Source organism: Dermacentor silvarum, chromosome 7 (genome assembly GCF_013339745.2).
Source record: "Dermacentor silvarum isolate Dsil-2018 chromosome 7, BIME_Dsil_1.4, whole genome shotgun sequence".
Taxonomy (NCBI): domain Eukaryota; kingdom Metazoa; phylum Arthropoda; class Arachnida; order Ixodida; family Ixodidae; genus Dermacentor; species Dermacentor silvarum.
Window position 1 is genome coordinate 34,209,439 of NC_051160.1, and position 19,473 is coordinate 34,228,911.

General features: G+C 45.5%; 1 protein-coding gene across 1 annotated transcript; it reads left to right on the forward strand.

The window, feature by feature from the left end:
- The first annotated feature begins 1,812 nt into the window (after nt 1-1,812).
- LOC119457905 (alpha-ketoglutarate-dependent dioxygenase alkB homolog 4) lies at nt 1,813-3,401 on the forward strand. The gene has a single exon (XM_037719671.2). The coding sequence runs from the start codon at nt 2,053-2,055 to the stop codon at nt 3,028-3,030; it is 978 nt and encodes a 325-aa protein (XP_037575599.1). The 5' UTR covers nt 1,813-2,052; the 3' UTR covers nt 3,031-3,401.
- The last annotated feature ends 16,072 nt before the right edge of the window (nt 3,402-19,473 follow it).

Here is a 19,473-nt window from a genome sequence, read left to right on the forward strand (position 1 = left end):
GAGTCTTGTGTTTACGGGTACGACCCGGAAACCAAGTTCCAGTCGTCACAGTGGAAGCATTCCACGTCGCCAAGACCAAAAAAGGCCCTCCAAGTGCGCAGCAACGTCAAAGTGATGTTGACTGCTTTCTTTGACTCCCGCGGTGTGGTACACCACAAGTACGCACCACAGGGTCAAACAATCACCAAAGAGTACTACAGGGATGTCCTCCGTCGCCTACGTGATGCTGTGTGGCGCAAGAGACCGGAGTTGTGGTCAACAGGAAATTGGCGCATCCATCACGACAATGCTCCTGCACAGTCCTCGCACTTGATTCATACTTTTTTGGCGAAAAACTAGACTCCTGTAGTTAAACAGGCTCCTTACTTTCCTGATATGGCCCCCTGCGACTTCTGGCTGTTTCCCAAAATCAAGAGGCCATTGAAAGGAGCGCGATTTCAGACAAGAGAGGACATTATGGCTGCAACGACAGCTGAGTTAAACTCTATTCCGAAAGAGGCCTTCTCGGAATGCTTCCAACAAAGGTAGCACCGCTGGGAGAAGTGTGCGGAGTCCCAAGGAGACTACTTTGAGGGTGATTAGGTTTCCAACGCTCCAGTTATACCAGTTTGTTTTGTTTTTTTCTTCGGCCAAAGATTGGATACTTTTCTAACAGACCTCGTATATATTGTATGTGGCGGTTTTCACTAGTGTTTAGTGAAAAGGAAGCCTATATATATCATATATATATATATATATATATATATATATATATACACACCCTTTTATTTTGATATGTCTCTACCATTTGCTCACATTAAGGAGGGCAGCGTTCATTGGTATTGTAACGCACGCAATGGTTATTATCCTTTACAAAAGAGGGAACTTGCGGGAAAAATTGGGTTTAATCTGATTTTGATAAATGTTCAAGATAGCAAAGTTCAGAAATCAACGGGTTTTACCCAAAAATGAATAAACCAAAGTGTAGTGTGCTAACATATTGTAGTACACTGTTAAAGGATCGCGCTCACCGATCAGAAAAGGCGGCAAGTTTTCAGAAGTCAAGCCTTTGAAAGGCATAATTTAGTTATCCAGGCCAAATTGTTTGTGGGTTAGAGTTTTGTTGAAAGACCAAATTGCAAGGACAGCCGGCTTTAGAGGGATGCTAGAAGGAAACGCTGAATCAAAAGTATTCTTTCAGAACTTTATTTCCTTTTTTGTTAATTTTGCGGTAAAGGCATGACTATGCCAGCAAAGAAAATGAAGGCTAAACTTCCATTTTTGAATTTTGCGCTGAAACCACAGCGCCGTTACGTCAGTATGGTGGGATGTATTTCAAAGCATTTTTCTCGTATTTGGCCGTTGTGGTGCAGTAAATGTTTTCAAAGCTTGTCAAGTTCAGTCTGTGGCAGCTTTAGTAATGGAGTCTCTCTTTACTGATAAAAAGTTATGACATCACGGCTAGCTGGTCTTTCGTTCTTGCTTCTTTTCTCCATGGCTTACCATTCCTCCTCCACGGTAAGATTCCAGCTTTTTTTTTTCGGTATTGTAGAAAGCTAATTTAGAAGTACAGATCTATAGTTTTCATTTTTAGTTTATAATTCTTAGATGGATCGTTTCTATATTCAAGCCTATTCCACATGTAAAGCGCACATGCTTGGGCGAACTTCTCTGCCTTGGCTATTAATAAATTCTGCTACTTCTATTCCATGCACATTGCACAAAAAGCCGTATCCTTCTATGCATATATTGCTATTCCCTAAAGTGCGCTGTAAGAAAAAAGAAGTAAACTGGAAGGAAGGTCAAGCAGAATTTGCGCGCAGTGTGCGCTGAACCACGGCCCAAGCTTCGACCTACAGAAACAACTGTTGTAACGCGCGCTTCAACGACAAGTGCGTCCTTGTCGCCTCGGCAACGTCACCGGAAACTCGCACCGCCGCCTAACGTGGTTGGTTGTCCGGAAATGGCAAAGAATAAAAGCAATCAATATGGCGGCGCCCAGGGCCTTGCTTTGTTGAACCGTATGGCGTGACCGCCGACTCTACCGGAGTAGCCTTTTTTCGCGCCTCGACGATGGAACCCAAGTGTTCCTGCAAGGGCGTGAGGACGTGTCTCGCTTGCGAGCAAGTCAAAGAGCCCAGCAAGCACGCCATATCCAAACGAAAGGTGCGCCATCCGTTCACCTTTTGCACCGACTGCAGACTGTGTTGGCCGGGTTGGATAGACGACAACGGCGAGTCGACGGAAAGTACTCAGAACAGCCGCGACAGATACTCGCCTCCACTCAAAGTACCGGGCATCGAGGTCTACGAAGAGTTCCTGACGCGCGACGAAGAGGCGAGCCTCGTCGACGGCATCGACGCCCACGAATGGGTCGGGTCTCAGTCGGGTCGCCTCAAGCAAGACTTCGGGCCTCGCGTCAACTTCAAGAAGAAACGCGTCAGGACCGGCGAGTTCGGGGGCCTACCGGCCTACTACACGAGCGTCGAGCAGAAGATGAGTCGCTGCCCCGTCGTGTCCGACTTCGAGGCCGTCGAGCTGTGCAACCTCGACTACAGCCCCAAGCGCGGCTCGTGCATCGACCCGCACTACGACGACTGGTGGCTCTGGGGTCACCGGCTCGTCACCTTTAACCTCTTGTCCGACACGGTGCTGACCCTGTCCCGACCCGAGCAGCATTGGATGCTCACCGACGAAGACCTGATCGACGAACCGTCGGCGCCTGCCGCCGATTATGGCCCGCAGCGCCCGACGACGAGCGTCGCGCACGACAGGAGCGTCTGCAAGTCGTGGAGCGAGGACTTCAAGGACTCCGTGTCGGTGCGGACTCCGCCTCGCCTGTGTGCCGTGCAGGTCGCGCTGCCGCGGCGTTCGATGCTGGTGTTGTACGGCGACGCCCGGTACAAGTGGCACCACTCGATACTCAGGGACGACGTCACGAGTCGCAGGGTCGCCATGACGGTGCGAGAGCTGTCGGAGGAATTCCTCGAAGGCGGTGCCTCTTGCGATTTCGGCGCTGAGCTGCTGGAAATCGCCAAGTTGCGTGTGTGAAGGTGTGCGTTTTGCCACGCAATGCCGTGTTTGTTAGTTCGTTGTTTGCTGTGTTTAGAAGGTTCCGAGTAAGGTGGCGTCCCTATGTAGTTTGGGCTGCTCGTTTTAGCATTCGCGTGGGGCAAGGCGTGTCTCCATGTGTGTTAGACCATGCAAATGCATCTAGTCCGATGCATTGTTAGGGCCCATTCACACTTGCTACTAGGCGAGGTCGCGCGACCAATTGCGACTGGCGACCAGAAAACTACTCAAGACGAACGATGTTCACACTTACAAATGCGACCGACGAGTCGCTAAACCGAAATGTATCACGATATGCCGTTTACGTCTGCTTGAAATGTCATCGCCGCGTAAAATAAGCGTCTGCGTATACGAACGTCCTGTTCCTTCACATCTGATTGGTTAAGCTGTTCTGCGACTGTGGTCGCGCGACTGAAAAATCGAGCAGTGAGCGACTGGCCCGAAACGGTCGCATTTCGAGAAAAGCGACCATTTGCGACTACTTGCGACTGGTCGCTTTGCGACCAACTTGGTCGCGCGACCTCGCCTAGTCGCAAGTGTGAATGGGCCCTTAGGGCCCATTCACACTTGCGACTTGGCGACGTCGCGCAACCAAGTTATCGCAACGCGACCAGTCGCAAGTAGTCGCAAATGGCGACCGTTTCGGGCCAGTCGCTCACTGCTCGATTTTTCAGTCGCGCGACCGCAGTCGCAGAACAGCTGAACCAATCAGATGCGAAGGAACAGGACGTCCGTATACGCTGACGCTTATTTTACGCTGCGATGACATTGCAAGCAGACGTGAACGGCATATCGCGAGACATTCCGGTTTAGCGACTCGTCGGTCGCATTTGTAAGTGTGAACATCGTTCGTCTTGAGTAGCTTTCTGGTCGCCAGTCGCAATCGGTCGCGCGACCTCGCCTAGTCGCAAGTGTGAATGGGCCCTAAAGCGTTTTAACCTGAAGTATTCTGTTTGCTTATTATTTTTTTTCTTGGCCAAGCCGGATCTCAATGTTTGGGTGTGTTTCTTTGATATTTACAGCCTGGATTAGACTATTAAAGTGAATGCCAGGAGCTGCGGAACAGTTATGGTGGAGAAATGTAACATGTTCCTGCTTGTTACTGGGGCTAGTTGATCCATACTTTTCATGGTGTAATGGGACGAGAAGAAATATAAAGTGAGAACAGCAAAGAGTGCCACTCGCCACTGTTGTGAGGGTGTTGAGTGGTCCTCTTTCCTGTCCCGTTCATAAATATTATTGTTTCACATCCTATTGCACCGTAACAGGTTACGAGGGAATTTCAGTGTGGTGACACATTGTTTCAGTGACAAATACCTCTTAAACCCCTGTCACAGGGGCACTCGAAAGTCTTTTGAGCAAAAAGACTTCTCCCGAAAAAGAGTTCCGCCCACAGACACACGACAGGGGGTGATCTCTTTTTCAGAAGCGGTCTTTTCTGGAAGCGGAGTTCGTCGATCTCCTTTACGGGAAAAAGGAGTAGCCTCGAAATCAGTGGGTGCCAGCAATTATTATGTATTGAAGAAAATAAGCAAATGCGTATTTTTCTGTCGCCTTGGCTCATCAGAAAAAATAATTTCGTCTCGCAGAAGGTGCAGTAAACCCAGTAACGCCATAAAAAGAAGCCCAATGTTGCCAGACAAGCATGTGCACTTCACTGGTTCTGCAAACGCTCTTTAAGCTACTAGAATAAATCTTTGCATTAATGTTTCTGAATCTGGCGTTATATTTATTTGAAAAACTTGTAATACAATAAGTTTTCACTTTATATTTCGAGATACATCAGTGTATTTTGGCCGATTTTGTTTCAAACGCTAGCGCCACGCTTTCGGTAGTGTGTCCAGAAGGAAACACTAAAATGAGATTGTCGGTGCCGTGTGTCTGCTGCGCAACACCTCTTCATTAAAAAGTCTTTCAACTTGGTAAAAAGACCACTTGCGTAAAAGAGTTCTTGCGTACTCGTGTGACAGAGGTGTAAGTTACCAGGTGTATGTAGTGGTAGCATACATGGCAACATTATTGCAAAATTTTTAAATTGCAGGTTTTGAAAGGACCTGTACAAGCAGGTTCTTCAAGACATGCAGCTTAGCGACATATATAGAAGCACACATTGATAACATTATATGATGCAATTTGAGCTCAACAAATGCTTCTGCAGTGCCTTGGCTATTTTGAACCAGTAGAGATTAGTCTTATTTATTGCGTATGAACACGGCCATACATACAAGAGATGGTGTTGCATAGTAGAAATGGCCCTTGGCACCATAAAACTCCCATATATTGTAATATAAGTGAGTGCAAATGAGGCCAAGGAGGATGAAGTGATTCTGAGTTGGAAGCCATATCAAGCCTTAAGCTCAGACCCCATGAGAGCAATTTTGTGCACAACAGCAATTGCTTTGAGCGACGAAATGGGCCGTTGTGCAAATGGATTGCACATTCTTGTTGCTTGTCGCCCGGAAGTGCTATGAGCGACTATCCAGTAGCATGAAGCCGAAACAGGATGTACATCAGTAACATACTATCAGTTGGCGCGCGGAACTAGCAAACAACCGAATTTTGATACGTGCAAGAATATAAGGCCTTCAGAAACATTTTGCGCTGCTCTGTACAGAAAAACAAATCAACTTAAATTATTAGAGCATGCGACATGCCAGTTTCAGTGTGTATTTGCTGCCCTCGTACCGGCAACGCCGGGGAGGTGGGGTTCAAAGTCGTTGCTCGCATAGGGTTCGACTTGTAGGTGACGGGCAGACGGGACAGCCATCACCATGGCATTGCTTGTCACCATCGCACGCAAGATTGCTTGCATGGGGTTTATAATTTAAGGACTTGCAACATTTGTTGGCCTTCTAGAGTTGAAACATTTATATATCGAGCCTATTAAATTAACAGTCTGGTAAATGTCTGCTATCTGAAAGCTTTGCATTCAATGCATTTGATGACAAACGCGGCAGCTTGTGCAAGCCAATACTAAACACTTTCTTAAAAAATAAGCACCAACTGTACAAGGATGCTTAAAACGGACAATAACATGCACAAATTGCACAGTCTGTGTTCAGAATTGTAAGCCATAAAACACACGATAACTCAAAGCTTTGCTCTGTTGTTTCACAGTTGCATGGTCATCATCATCAGCTGCAGTGATCATGTGATTATCCCGGTCATGCTCAAACTTTTGAAGATTTGACACACATTACAAACATGTTGTGGGTGCTTAGATGCTGAGATATAGGTTATGTTATTAGCTGGGTGTGTTTGATTTCTGATGGTGCATATTTTGTCACCATAAACTTGGGGGGTAATCTGTAATGCACTGCTTATTTTTTTCCCCTTTTAGAGCCATATTCCGGTGGCTTAATTCAGATGGCAGTGTATAGATCTCTTGCATAATGCTGACAACCCTGTGTGCACACTGGGTTCCTGGCACCATGGTGAAAGGCAGGCGTGCGGGCGAGCGCAGGATGCACATAGGAAGTTTCTGAGCCACACGCGCTCTGCTACAGGCCATGTGAATGGTTTTTCACACTAATGGCAACAGATAAGTGCAACTAAACGGAATGTGTACGGCGTAGACATGGCTAATTATCCGTTTTTCACACTCACGAGCTACAGTGCTGTCTGAGCTACGCAGTTACTCGCCTAAAGCCATGCAGGTGACAGCAGTCGCATTTCTTGAGCCAAGGATGTTGAGCTAGTCAGCCGTGGCTCCAACAAGCAGACCTAATCGTGTGGTTGAATACTCTATAGCACTTTCAAGACCAATTTAGGAGTGCTAGGTGGTGGTGCTAGATCGCTGCACCAGTAGATAAGATATCGCAGCATGCCATGCTTTTTTCGTGTAATTTGCTTTGATGGAATCAAGAATGACATAAGATTACACAAGAGTTGTAACTCCTGCAGCTGAGGCTCCTTTCCGTCGCCGCTTTCGCATTGTAGTAGTCAACAAGGCGTTGTTGACAAGTGCAGGAAGATGCCAAGATATATTCTACCTGTCATGTTGCAAGTAACCAAGCTTGCGTTTGCAGAAGCATGTTATGCAGCGAACATTGTATGTCGGTACACTGCAGTAAACTCATTGGGACGTGTAGCACTGCCCACGCAGCCCACAAACATTGTATGTGCGTCCTGCCTGCCCACACATCTACGCTTCACAATGGTGACAGGAACCCAATGTGAGCATTATGCAAGAGGTCTGTAGTATAGTCATTTTTTTTCTGAGAGCACCAGAAGTTCCCTGAAACGTTTGGCTTTTCTTATTATTCATTTATTGTTATGACTTATGTTAGTACAGTGATGTTTTGTGATTCTGACAGCAATGTTAGTTTACTATGATAAACTGGTAGTAAATACATGTCCATGGCAGGCCATGACAGTAATGATAGTCTCGTGCTACTGAGCACATAGCGACAAGCTTGGTTTTTCTACTTGGCAATAACATGTTAACCCTTTTGCCAATACTAAAGTATTATTGCGCAATAAAAAGACAGGGACGGGAGAGAAGAACACGCACACCAAGTTCCATCCGTGTCTTTTTGTTGCGTAATAATTACTTTAGTAATGGATTACCCTCTTGCCACCCATGTTATTTAAATAAAATTTTAAAAAATTCCAGAGCATTGATTTGCTATGGCTCAGTTTAATGAGCACATAAAAAAATGGTGGAAATTAATTCAGAATAATCTGAATTCAGAATTCAGAAGAATTCAAATATCCAAAATTTTTTTTCTTGGTGTTAAACACAAGATGGCTTTTATGCACTGCGTGAATGTGCAAGAAGTTGTCAGGCATTTGAACTCAAAATTTTTCAGCCAACAAATGTCATCTCCTGTATCAACATTCATGCAGATGTTACTGACTTCACAACTCGTCTCCTTCTTCTTTTTTTTTTTTTGCAACGTAATACATCTTCTTCATCAGGTGATTCTTAGTTGTAATAGAGCAACTTCACTCCCTTGCTGTCACCATCCAGTTTGCAGTGAAATTATTTTTCGTGTAAATTTGAACATGGACGTCATCTGAATGTCATTACATGAACCATTTCATGGTGACGATGCTTCTGTTTTTCTTGCCGGCGTTTCAAGTTGCTTTTGTTAGTTGGGCTTTTGTTTGCTGCTGTGCCTGCCATCTGTAACTGAAGAAGTGAGCTAAGCATGTGGACATGCTCAGCTTGCCATTGACACAGAAAATTGAATGAGTGAATGCAGCATTTATTAACACAGCACTGACTCTCTGGCCTAAGTGAGAAGAAGTGGGTATGGAAGCAAGGGAGAGAGGAGGGTCACCGTGGGAGTAGGGGGCCAATCTTGAGGACATGCAGTTCCTCTAACGGAGCTGGGTGACGCCTGTTTCGTGGGCATGCCATACACTGGGGCCGACCACGAATGTATGCACGGGGCACGCTCACAGCACAGTAAATTAAAACTGTTCGTACTCCAAAGGAGGCATTCCCAAAAGTTCAGTGCTCAATATGCTCGAACGAACGTGGTGGCATTTATTCTTGGGCAGTGTGCAATGATTGCGTTTCACCGCTAATAACTTGGTATGGGGCAGAAAGTTGGAGGATAACAAAGAAGCTTCAGAAGAAGCAAAGGAGTGTGCTACGAGTGATGGCACGAAAAACGACAGGCATAGCATTAATAGGCACAAAGCATAAACAGTACGAACGAATTAGAGACCAGGAGGGTGTAACTAATATATACCATTTGACATTAAGAGGAACAAATGGAGTTGGGCAGGCCATATAACGTGTAGAGCAGATAACCATATGTCTAAAAGAGTGACAAAATGAGTGCGAAAGGAAGCGAAGTGCAGTTGAGGACAGCAGAGAACTAGTTGAGGTGATGGAATTAGGAAATTTTCGAGGCCTAGGCTTATGGTGAGTGTAAAATACATACTAGGTCGGACTGTTTGAAACCAATAAGCGTGAAACTCACTGAAGCTTTTGACTTAAGTACACGCAGTGTAGTGCAATTGGTAGAGTCTTTACTGTACAGCTCTTGCTCAATCTACGTTTGCATGTCTGTGAATGCAGCGCCTTGGCACTAGAACCTCTTGCAGTCCTGAAAGGAAAAAATTGTCATCCACCTGAATGCAGCACGAAGCTACAAAGGACTCTACTCTTACAGTCCCTTACCTGTACATCCTGCAGCCCAATAAAAAGGGCTATTGCAGAAGCCGGTTAATGCAGCAGTGAATAAAAACGCAAGGGATGGTACAAGTAACGCAACTGTGATGATGTTAATATAACAGTGTAAACGCTGAAAATAACCAACAAAACATTGAATACATTAATCATATAAAGCCACTGTAGAGAAGTAAACTAATCAGTACAAATTTTTTGGCAAAAAGAACTGATACAGAGTCACTTGGAGGAACCTTTCATTTTTTTTTTTTTTTTTTTTTTGCAGGAAGCAAATTTCTATTGAGGCCGTCAAATTCTTCACAAAAATTGAAGGACGAAGAGAATTGAAACGCGAAATTTACGACTAATATCGCAGTCCTGTAAGTTACACCTATTGAGGCATGTAAAGTGGGCAAAACTGATGTAATACACACCGCTGTGCAATATGCAGTGTTGTACGGAACAGCGTTCCTGGAACTAGTTCGATCCTTCTGGGAGGAACGCCACTGTTCCTTTAGCGTCGGTGGAACTGTAACGGTAACTCGTTAGTTTTACGAAGGAACGCCAGAGGGAACGGCGTTCCTTCTGTAAACGTTGCACGCACTGAACAGACGCACATACGTATGCAGCACATCATGCAGAGCGGATGGGTGACCGCGTCAGGCTCAAAGAACTAACGCTTGCCTGTCACATGACTATGGTGCATTTTCTTTCGTGAGTTCTCCATTATATATCTTTTTTTTTTTTTACGACTAGGCTTCAAGATTGTCACGTGACGCTCCCTCCTGTAGTTTCTTTCTTCCATGCCGGCTTATCGGACACTCACATCGAGATGTAACTCTTGTTGAGTTCAAACAAGGGTCTTTACTAAATTGCGAATATCTATTCAGAACATTTCTTTTTCCACGCATACTGCAATATTGAATCAGCATTCATTAAACGCCTATGTATTGTTCCTTTCGATGTGGTTTCTTGTGCAAGAAATTTAATTATACTGGTGCGTGTAACTTTCTATTTGCAGATCTGAAGCGCAGTATCCTGACTGCGCAGTTGAAGACTGAAGTGGAAAGTGCCATATGTGTTGCACTTGTACTAGGCGAGCACCAAAGTTGCAGTTAGACATGTCTGGAGTATGTCCGGTGCTGCCTGAAAAAAATTTGTCTAGGAGTGTTTCTTTGGATTCTTTTTATCTCCAGAAAATCTGCCACCGGCAGTGTTCAATTTCGTATAATATATGTAGTTCAATGTGATTTTTAAATTGTTCACTTTATTTTGCCGCTGGATTATCCGACACTATATATTGATTTTAAAAAATCAAATGTAACGACACATTCCAATGTTAGAAGTGTAACTGGAACGCATTACTTTTGCATTAAAGTAACTGGTAACAGGAACTCGTTCCAAGATTGGGAAGGAACGTGTATAACACTGGCAATATGCCATTAATTTGTGAGTAATACTTTCAGGAAACCCTCGTAAGTATTGCAACAATTTCACATTGCCTATAAACTTGTTTATCAATTTGTCCATTTCAGATGCCCAAGAAGGGTGCGGAAGCTCGATTTGTGTTTTCAGGTGCAGTGTTACGTATATCTGTAAACTTTGTGCATCAGATTTTTTGGATGGTGCCGATTTTTAGATTATCTTTTGAAACCTCGAGGGCCCTAAATATATATCAGTGTACCTTACACAGTCAACGTCCGAAAAATCGGGCAGTACGAAAAAAAAAAAAAAAAAAAACGAACACATCGAGAACTCAAATCGCCACAGCAACGCCCGAAATATGTCTGAAGGTCTGTCAGTACACTTATTAGGCGTCTCGGTGCTCGAGCCGTGACAGCCAACGGCGGGTGCGCGCCTGTATACAATTAAGAAACACCTACTAATGTCCTCTTTACAGTGGCTCGTTCACACTTTGGATATGCTTCACCGCAATACGCTGCGTATGCTTGACCGCGTAACACCGCTTTATTGCGGCGAAGCTCACTTTTGGGAACCCGCATTACGTAACGCTTCTTAGACCCTTGCAGTGCTTGAAAGCCGTCGGGCGAGGATGACGAAGGCGGAGTCGGCGCCATTGCTGACAGCAGCGAAACCTTTTAATGAAAAACACGGCACTGAAGAGCAGAAAGCTTGGTAGCGAACGTTGAACCAGCTTAAAGTCTAACGTTGCACGGTGCACGACACCACAAAACGACCACGCACCAAACACCATGTGTATGCATGGTAGCCACCATAACCATGTGGCCAAACGCAAACAGTGGCTACGGTCGTCACGGCTCGCTACGGCTGCAAGCAGATCGGCGTGCAAGAGTGCAGGTGCAAGGCTGCGAGATAATCCAAATGATGGCGGTGGTGTCAAGCAGGTGTCAATTGGTGTCATTCCGGAAATTCACGCCTGACAAGCTCACCGGCTACAATTCGTAAATTGCAATATGTGTCGTAAAGTAATTAGCTGATAAATTAGTTATTTTTCTTAATTAGTTGAATATGTGTTTCGGTTTCCCGTGCTACTAATGCCCGCCTCATCGAATAACCCAGCTGAATGGTAAGAATTATGCTACCTGCCACAGGCGATTTCAAAAAATTCCGTAAAACTTAAAAATGAACACCCTGTAGATTGTGATGTCAGCGCAGGCGTGTGAGCAGTGAGAGCGTCTGCTGTCGATCTCGTTATCCTGCAGGGAATAAAGAAAAAAAAAAAAAAAAAGAGGGAATTAAGCTCCATGATATGATTCTTAGAAATGCGGACACATGACAGTGAACGGGGTTCTGACTTCTACCCTTTCAAGAATTGTTTGAAATGCACAGTTTCCCGTTTCATATTGTTTCAGGGTGCAGGGGACAAATCAATTCTGTGGAAATCCGCAAGGTGGAGCAAGTTTCGTGAGGCCAACGGTTGGTTGCGAGCATTATGCGAGTAACTACGATACGCCCATTTACAGTATACATTCGGCAACAAAAGTTTACGGCACATGGAAGCTGTGAGAAAAACAAAACTGCATTGCCGCAAAGCCTCGGCGCACATATATAGCCTCGACTTCAAAGTTTCAGTATGTGGCATCCTTTGCGACGTACGCAGTAATCCATGAAATTATATATGTGTACAGTCGTGGTACTCACAACGTGGTACCGCTACTCACAACGAGGCAACAAAATTCTTCTACATGTCCAGAAGGGTCTTTCCACCCCCTCACCCCAAATTGAATAGGGCGCAAGCTGTTTCGCTTAGACTTTTACAGACCGGCACATACCCGTGTCTGGCCGTTCTGCACGAAGTTTACCCTGACGTATATCGCGACGACGCCTGCCCGTCCTGCGGGCAGACCTCCACTCTAGCACACATGCTCTGGGAGTGCGGGTCGAGATACCCCAAGTTCAGCAAGGATGAGTGGGACTCGCTTTTGCGTAGCCCCGCTTTAGACAAGCAAATCCTGGTCGTCCGGCGTGCCCGCGACCGGGCCGGTGGGCTAGACCTGCCGGTCCCGACGTGGGACTAACCGGGTGCGCGACGAGTTCGCGTCCTCGCCAGACCACTAATAAAAGTTATTTCACTCACTCACTCACTGTACAGTCGTGACTCAACAGACAAGGAATTCACACTTCTCGCCTAATTATAAACTGCACTCCGTAAACTTTTGGGACCTACTGTACATATATGGTTTGTATAGACGTATTGTCTTTAGTATAGATCTATTGTCTTTAGCATTTGACGACATGCGCGATTCGTCGAGCTTGGCGCAGACCATAGAGTTTCCTACAATAATTATTGTATGAAACTTTATGGCGGACGCCACTCAAGCTATAGGCGCAGACCGGGTAGGAAAAAGAGAGTTCATTGAACCCGACACGAGGAGTGGGGGAGCCAGTCGAAGACAAATAACGTTACGCGCGGTGAGGCTTTTACGCCGACGGCCAGGAAAACCTGCTGACCTGGCGATGGGCCACTCGCAACTAGAGCCGCGACAGCGTTCCGTTATTTTTGCTTCGCGTCTAGGTCGAATACAAAGAGGGGTGCGCGATAACGAAGCTGCACGATAATCGGCGGCGGCCCGCCGTGCCTGTTTGCGTCATCGGCCACTTCCGCAGAAGTATCGCTACGCTCTGAATGCAATATCCCAGACAGCGCAACGGCATCCTCAGTAAGTCTCCGGGATGTCGGCGTCAGGACATTGGCACATCCTATGAGGATGTCCTGCACTAATCCTAAAAGGCTCCTGATCAAGTTCATTTGTCCGTCCCAAGTAGATACTGAGAACATACCAGGTACATAATTGGAGGTCTATTTTAGGATGACGTCAGGACGGGTCCCAAGGCACTACTGCATTGCACTGTAATTCGAGGACAATTCATTATTTACAAATTGGGTTAATATATGTACGAAGCAGCTTGGATATGAGAACCCATATTGTATGACTCCGTTTTGATGTTTGTGCACTTTCATGTGCTCTCAAATCTCCGAAATTGGGCGTCGTTGTTTCTTGGCTCCATTAAAAAAGCAGTTCGATATTAAAACTAACTACCTTAGGTGCAGTACCACCTATGCACTCACAATATACAATATACAACATAGCCTTCGAGATCTGCTTTTGCTACTTCTAGAAAACCGTTAGTGGAAGGTGCGATTTGAACACCACGACCAAAAATAATAACGTAATAATAATAATAATAATAATAATCAATCAATCAATCATGTTTATTTAACGTGCCCAGGAACAACCCTAAGGTCTGAGTGCTGGCGCACGCATACATTACAAACCAAAAAAAAAAGACACTCAGGGAAAAATCATTAAACAATAAATAATAATAAATGAATAATAATAAGAATAATAATAATAATACTAATAATCGTAATAATAGTAATAATAATAATTTTAAAACAAGATAGACTACAAACAAACTTTCTTTTTTGCCGCATGCCATTTGTATTTAGTTTCTGGTTATACTGAATTTCGTTCGGGCAAGCATGAAGCTCCTAAAATAAACACACCTGGAAGCAACGTCCAGAGAATATCCTGCTCAGGATGTTGCTCGGATATATGTCAAGTTACATTGGGTTCACGATAAGTCCAGCAGTAGATGTAGTGTTTAAAATTCATCGTGTGCATGGTGCTGTGGACGTCCTCAGTACGTCTCATAAAAAGCTAGGACGTTCGGATCTTTCCGGGACAACCACGGGATGTCTTGCGTTGTCTGGGATATTTCGATGACCGTCTTTTACAGCAAAGCTGTTTATGTCTAGGGTTCCGTGGACTTTTAATGTGCGTTAGCAAAACTGTGGGCTGGTGGTCCTGGTGGTGTGCATACATGGTCCAAGTGCAATGACGGCACATACCCCTGTGGACTCCAGGTGGTGAGCTCCGGGACCGATAACGCGCCCTTGAACTACCGTTGTCACACCTGGGACCCTATGGACCCTATGCCGCTCATCATGTCAGCGTTCCCATACTGCCCCCTCCCTCTGCCAAGGCACTGACGGCGCGGGCCGATTACCAATAGGTGCGGCGATTTCAGTGGGTTCTGTCGAGCTCTAGGATGCTAGATCGACGAACCTTCGACAAAGATGGCACAACAAAAAGGGGAAAAAACAAAGAACAAGTGTTGCACGTTTGTGAAACGTAAAGGCGAAAGCCTGATTGCACACTTGGCACACATTTGCCACAATTGTTCATAAAAGTGTCTTAATCGTGACAAAGAGCAGTGTGCCAAGAGTGCGATCAGGCTTTCTCCTTAACGTTTTTCAAAAGTGTAAAGTGGAACATCCGCTTAATTTTTTTTAAGCTTGAGTCTGCCTAATGACGTTACTGCTGTTGGAAAAACGAGCAAGCCTTTACATGCGTGTACCCTAGCTCTGAAAAACATCAGTACATTTCCTGGTGCATACAGAGATATTAGTCACAATATTTCTCCACATTTTTTTGCAATGCAAGAGAACTTGCAGATGGCGCAAGGAAGTTTATAGGGAGCACATGTCCTTTAGCCCAATGGCTTTGTTTTCCAGTAAGAAATCCTACAGGAGGCGGACAATAGAGTTGGCTATACACAAGTTACTATACCGGCTGTTCAAAATTAAGCTTTACGGAAGTTTTAAAAATCGCCGGTGGGAGGTAGCATAATTCTTATCGTTGAGCACATATCGAAATCGAAGCACATATTCAACTAATTACCAAAAAATGACTAATGAACTTCTTAGTTATGACGTCATCCCGGCGTGTCGTCTGCTGCGCGCCTCCCGTACACTGTGCATAGCTTTCGGCCCACTTCCCCTACGTGTGCTCGGACTGCAAGTGCTTCGCGAGGCGTTCCCCGATGCCACGGACCACGAGGAAATGCTTATACACTTCGTGTAAGTTAGCATCACTTGGCATTACTTCGTATAACTTAGCATCACTTCGTATAGCCAGGACCAGCCAGGACCAGCTAGGAACCGATCAGCTCCGCTGTATCTTTACCCTTGCGCCAATAGTTCAAGCTACCCCGAATTTTTTTAAAGCAAAGCTTTATAGACTCACAAGTTTCGGCGGTGGTGGTGGCGGTTTCACGCTGAAAAGTGGTCCGATCTTGGTGATAGTGCAGAAAGGATCCAAGCTCATTGGCACATACCAGGGACGAAAAATAAAGAGAAAGAGAGAGAGAGAAAGAAAGAGAAAGAAAGACTGAGAGAAAGAGAGAGAAAGAAATATAGAAAATCACTACGAAGGTCGGAGAAAGAAAGAAAGATAAAGAAATAAATATGTGACGCAAGGTAGTTGTTTATAATCTAGTGAAGTTTTGTTAATTAGTCGATAACGCGTTTCGATTTCGTGTGCGAGTAATGTCCGCCGCTTCGAGTAATCCAGCTCAAAAAGCACAGTTTCGCTACCTGCCATAGGCTATGTTTAAAAATTCTGCATGGTCTAAAAAAAAAGAATACACCTCGTATATCTTGTGACAGGATTTCCATGAGCTGTGGGAGCTCGGCGTTTTGACGTCAGCGTGCACCCGCGATCGAAGCCGATAGCAGTTGCAAGAAATGCACTGCAAAGTTCGGGAATGAGCTTCGCTTTAATAAAGCACACATTAAAGAATGGCGCAAGTAACGTATCAAGCCACAGGTATGAAGATTAGACAGATTCATGTGCTAACCATGATTCTCGTGGTAGCAGATTGATCCCTGCGTTAGAGCTATCTCTATACATGTATACAGGGTGTTTCAGCGAACACTTTCAAAAATTCTTCAAGGTTGCCTGTGGCAAATAGCACAATTCTAATTGGTGAGCTGGTCTACTCGAAGAGGCGGACATTACTTGCACAAAAAAAATTGAAATGCATACTCGAATAATTAACAAAAATTCGCTAATTAAGTTTTTAACTAATTACCTGATGACACATATTGCAATTTACAAATTGTAGCCGTGGAGTTCGCAAGGCGGATCCACTTGGAACGAATTCTCGGGATGACACCAGTTTCAAGATAATTCCCGAACCTTTCGGAGAAATGCATTGGCGTTCCAGTTAGTACGTTTTATTGCGATAGCAATTATATGGACACTCCAAAGCAGATTTCTGCCGTCGGCGTCGCCGTCGCCGTCGCCGTGAGGTTCCGTATGACGTCAATGGAGATGAAATCGTCGCCGCGCGCCGCCGAACGCTGTATGTGCGAGTGAAAGGGCGCGAGGGACGCGCGCTTTCACGGGGAGTGAACGCACGGCGGAGAACAAACGCGCGTTCTGTGCCGTGCTCCCTTAAGGGCTGCAGAAGTAGGCGTCTCTTTCCTCCTTTACAATCACCATACATGTAGAGCAAACGCGCCTTCTTCTGACGCACGAAAGGCCGTGGGGGGGGGGGGGGGGGGAGGGGGGAGGGAAGGGAGGGGACGTTTAGCTGCGGCACCAACAAGTACCTATTTATATCAGAGGCTCCGGCAACAGTCACCAACGCCGCACGCATTTTGTGCGAATGTGGGCAAAACGCCGACGGCGTCGACAACAGTTCTGCGTGTTGCCGGTGCTGCTGCATGTCCAAGTTTATACAGCTGATAAAGCTACTATCATTACTCCGTATAGCTCTCTACAAATTTGCTATCGCAATTGATGCTTCGCCTTTCAGGTGAAACTGCGACAATTTTTTTCAAAAAAATGTCGCTTTAAGCATTGAAGCACAAAATTAACTGGAACGCCAATGCATTTCTCCGCAAAGTTCGGGAATTATTATCTCGAAACTGGTGTAATCCTGAGAATTAATTACAAGTGAATCCGCCTTGCGTACTCCACGGCTACAATTTGTTAATTGCAATATGGGCCATCAGGTAATTAGTTAAAACTTAATTAGTCAATTTTTGTTGATTAGTCAATTATGCATATCAATTTTTTGTGCAAACCGTGTCCGCCTCGTCGAGTAGACCAGCTCATTAATTAGAATTGGGCTATCTGCCACAGGCAACCATAAACAAATTTTGAAAGTGTTCACTGAAACACCCTGTATAGTAACTGGTGTACGGGCAACTCTATCGTCCGCCTCCTGTAGGATTTCTGCTGAAAATCAACGCCAATGGGCTAAAGGACATATGCCCCCTATAGAATTCCTTGCGCCATCTGCAAGTTCTTTTGCTTTGTAAAAAATGCGGCAATATATTTTGACTAATAAATCTGTATTCACCAGTGAATGTGCTGATGTTCTTCAAAGCTAGGGTCTATGCATTGAAGGGATTGCACGTTGTTTCAACAGCAGTAACTTCATTAGGGAGACTCAAGCTTAAAACAAATTAAGGAAGTGTTACATGTTTGTGAAACAAACTGATTGCACTGTTGGCACACTTTGCGTCACGATTAAGATACGTTTAGGAAGAATTGTGGCAACGTGTGCCAAATTATCAATCAGGCTTTCGCCTTCACGTTTTGCAAACGTGTAACAACACTTGCTTAATTTTTTGTTCTTTTCTTGTGCCATCTTTCGGCGAAGGTTCGTCCATCGGAGCGCACGATAGAACTCGCCGAAATCGCCGCACCTACTGGTAGTCGGCCAGTGCCGTCAGCCCCTTCAGTATGCAGTATGGGAACAGTGGCATGATGAGCGGCATTGGAGCCAGCTGTGGTAGAAGACGACGACGAACGCGCGAGCAGTGGCACGAGCGCGTCTCTGTGACGTGTGCAATCACGCACGCACGAGGCACACCTTTAGTAAGCCAGAACCGTGGAGCAGCCGTGGCTTCAGGGAAGCGTGCTCGTCTCGCATCTCGGAGGCCCGTGTTCGCTTTCATTTACTTTGTTTACAGAAACCTCCCTGAGAAACGTGACGTCAATTCGAGCATTTGATGACGTGTTTTTACTCATTGCGTCGTCGACCGTTTTTCGTCACGGCGCAGTTTCGCCAAGGGCACCGCCAACATTGACACCTATAAGGCTTTCGCCTGAAAAGAGATCGTGAACCCACGCATTCTGCTTGGGAGGCGGAGAGAGTACCACTACACCAAAGACGAACTTTCTTTCTCTTTATTGCATGGAAATAATGTCAAAGATGTGGAACACACACCATTTACAATAGGCGTAGACACACAAACGGAAAAAAATAAGCACACAGTGTACATATAATGAGATTAATATTGCCTTACACTAACAATTCAGGTTATTGTTCATTTTAACGCTGTAAAAACGCACATTTAAAATTCTTTCATTTCACCCAGTCGGTCCATTAGACATGAAATGTCTTCGTCGAATTGGCGGTTCTTGTAAACAGAGCGCAACTTAGTCACGTTCTCAATAAAGTATGCACGCACAGGTCGCGCATCAATAGGGCCCCCAACCTCAAGTCAGCGAGGCGATGCTCAAGTTTACCGACAGACGCCAGCGCCACTCCTTCCTCTAGCGCAGAGTGGCGACACCATGTATCAGGTCGCCAGCACCGTGAGGCGCTCGCGATGCCGGCGAACTTTGAAAAACTGATCCTAGCGTCGCCGTTGTTTCACGGCGGTTCAGCGGTCGGGTAGCCAAGGTGCCCGATACTATTGCATGGTGAATACCGCAACAGTGGCAAAAACACCCGGGGCCTGCAGCCGCGTGCCAAGTTCTACAGTTTTTCAGGTAAGTGGTATGAAAAGGAGCGCAGGCAGGCATGCATAATAGCCGTCCGCAGAGTCATGGAAGTCGGAATCCGAAAGTTTGCCATTTTACTCAACGCTTACTATTATTCTCGGCAGCGTTGTTGCCTTGCCTTGTAGCTCAGTCATGAATGTTTGCTCGTGACGACGAGAATATTGCTGCAGCTCTACTTCGATATTCTTTAAGTGGCGCATTTAAGCGTAGGCATATTTGCGCGCGAGA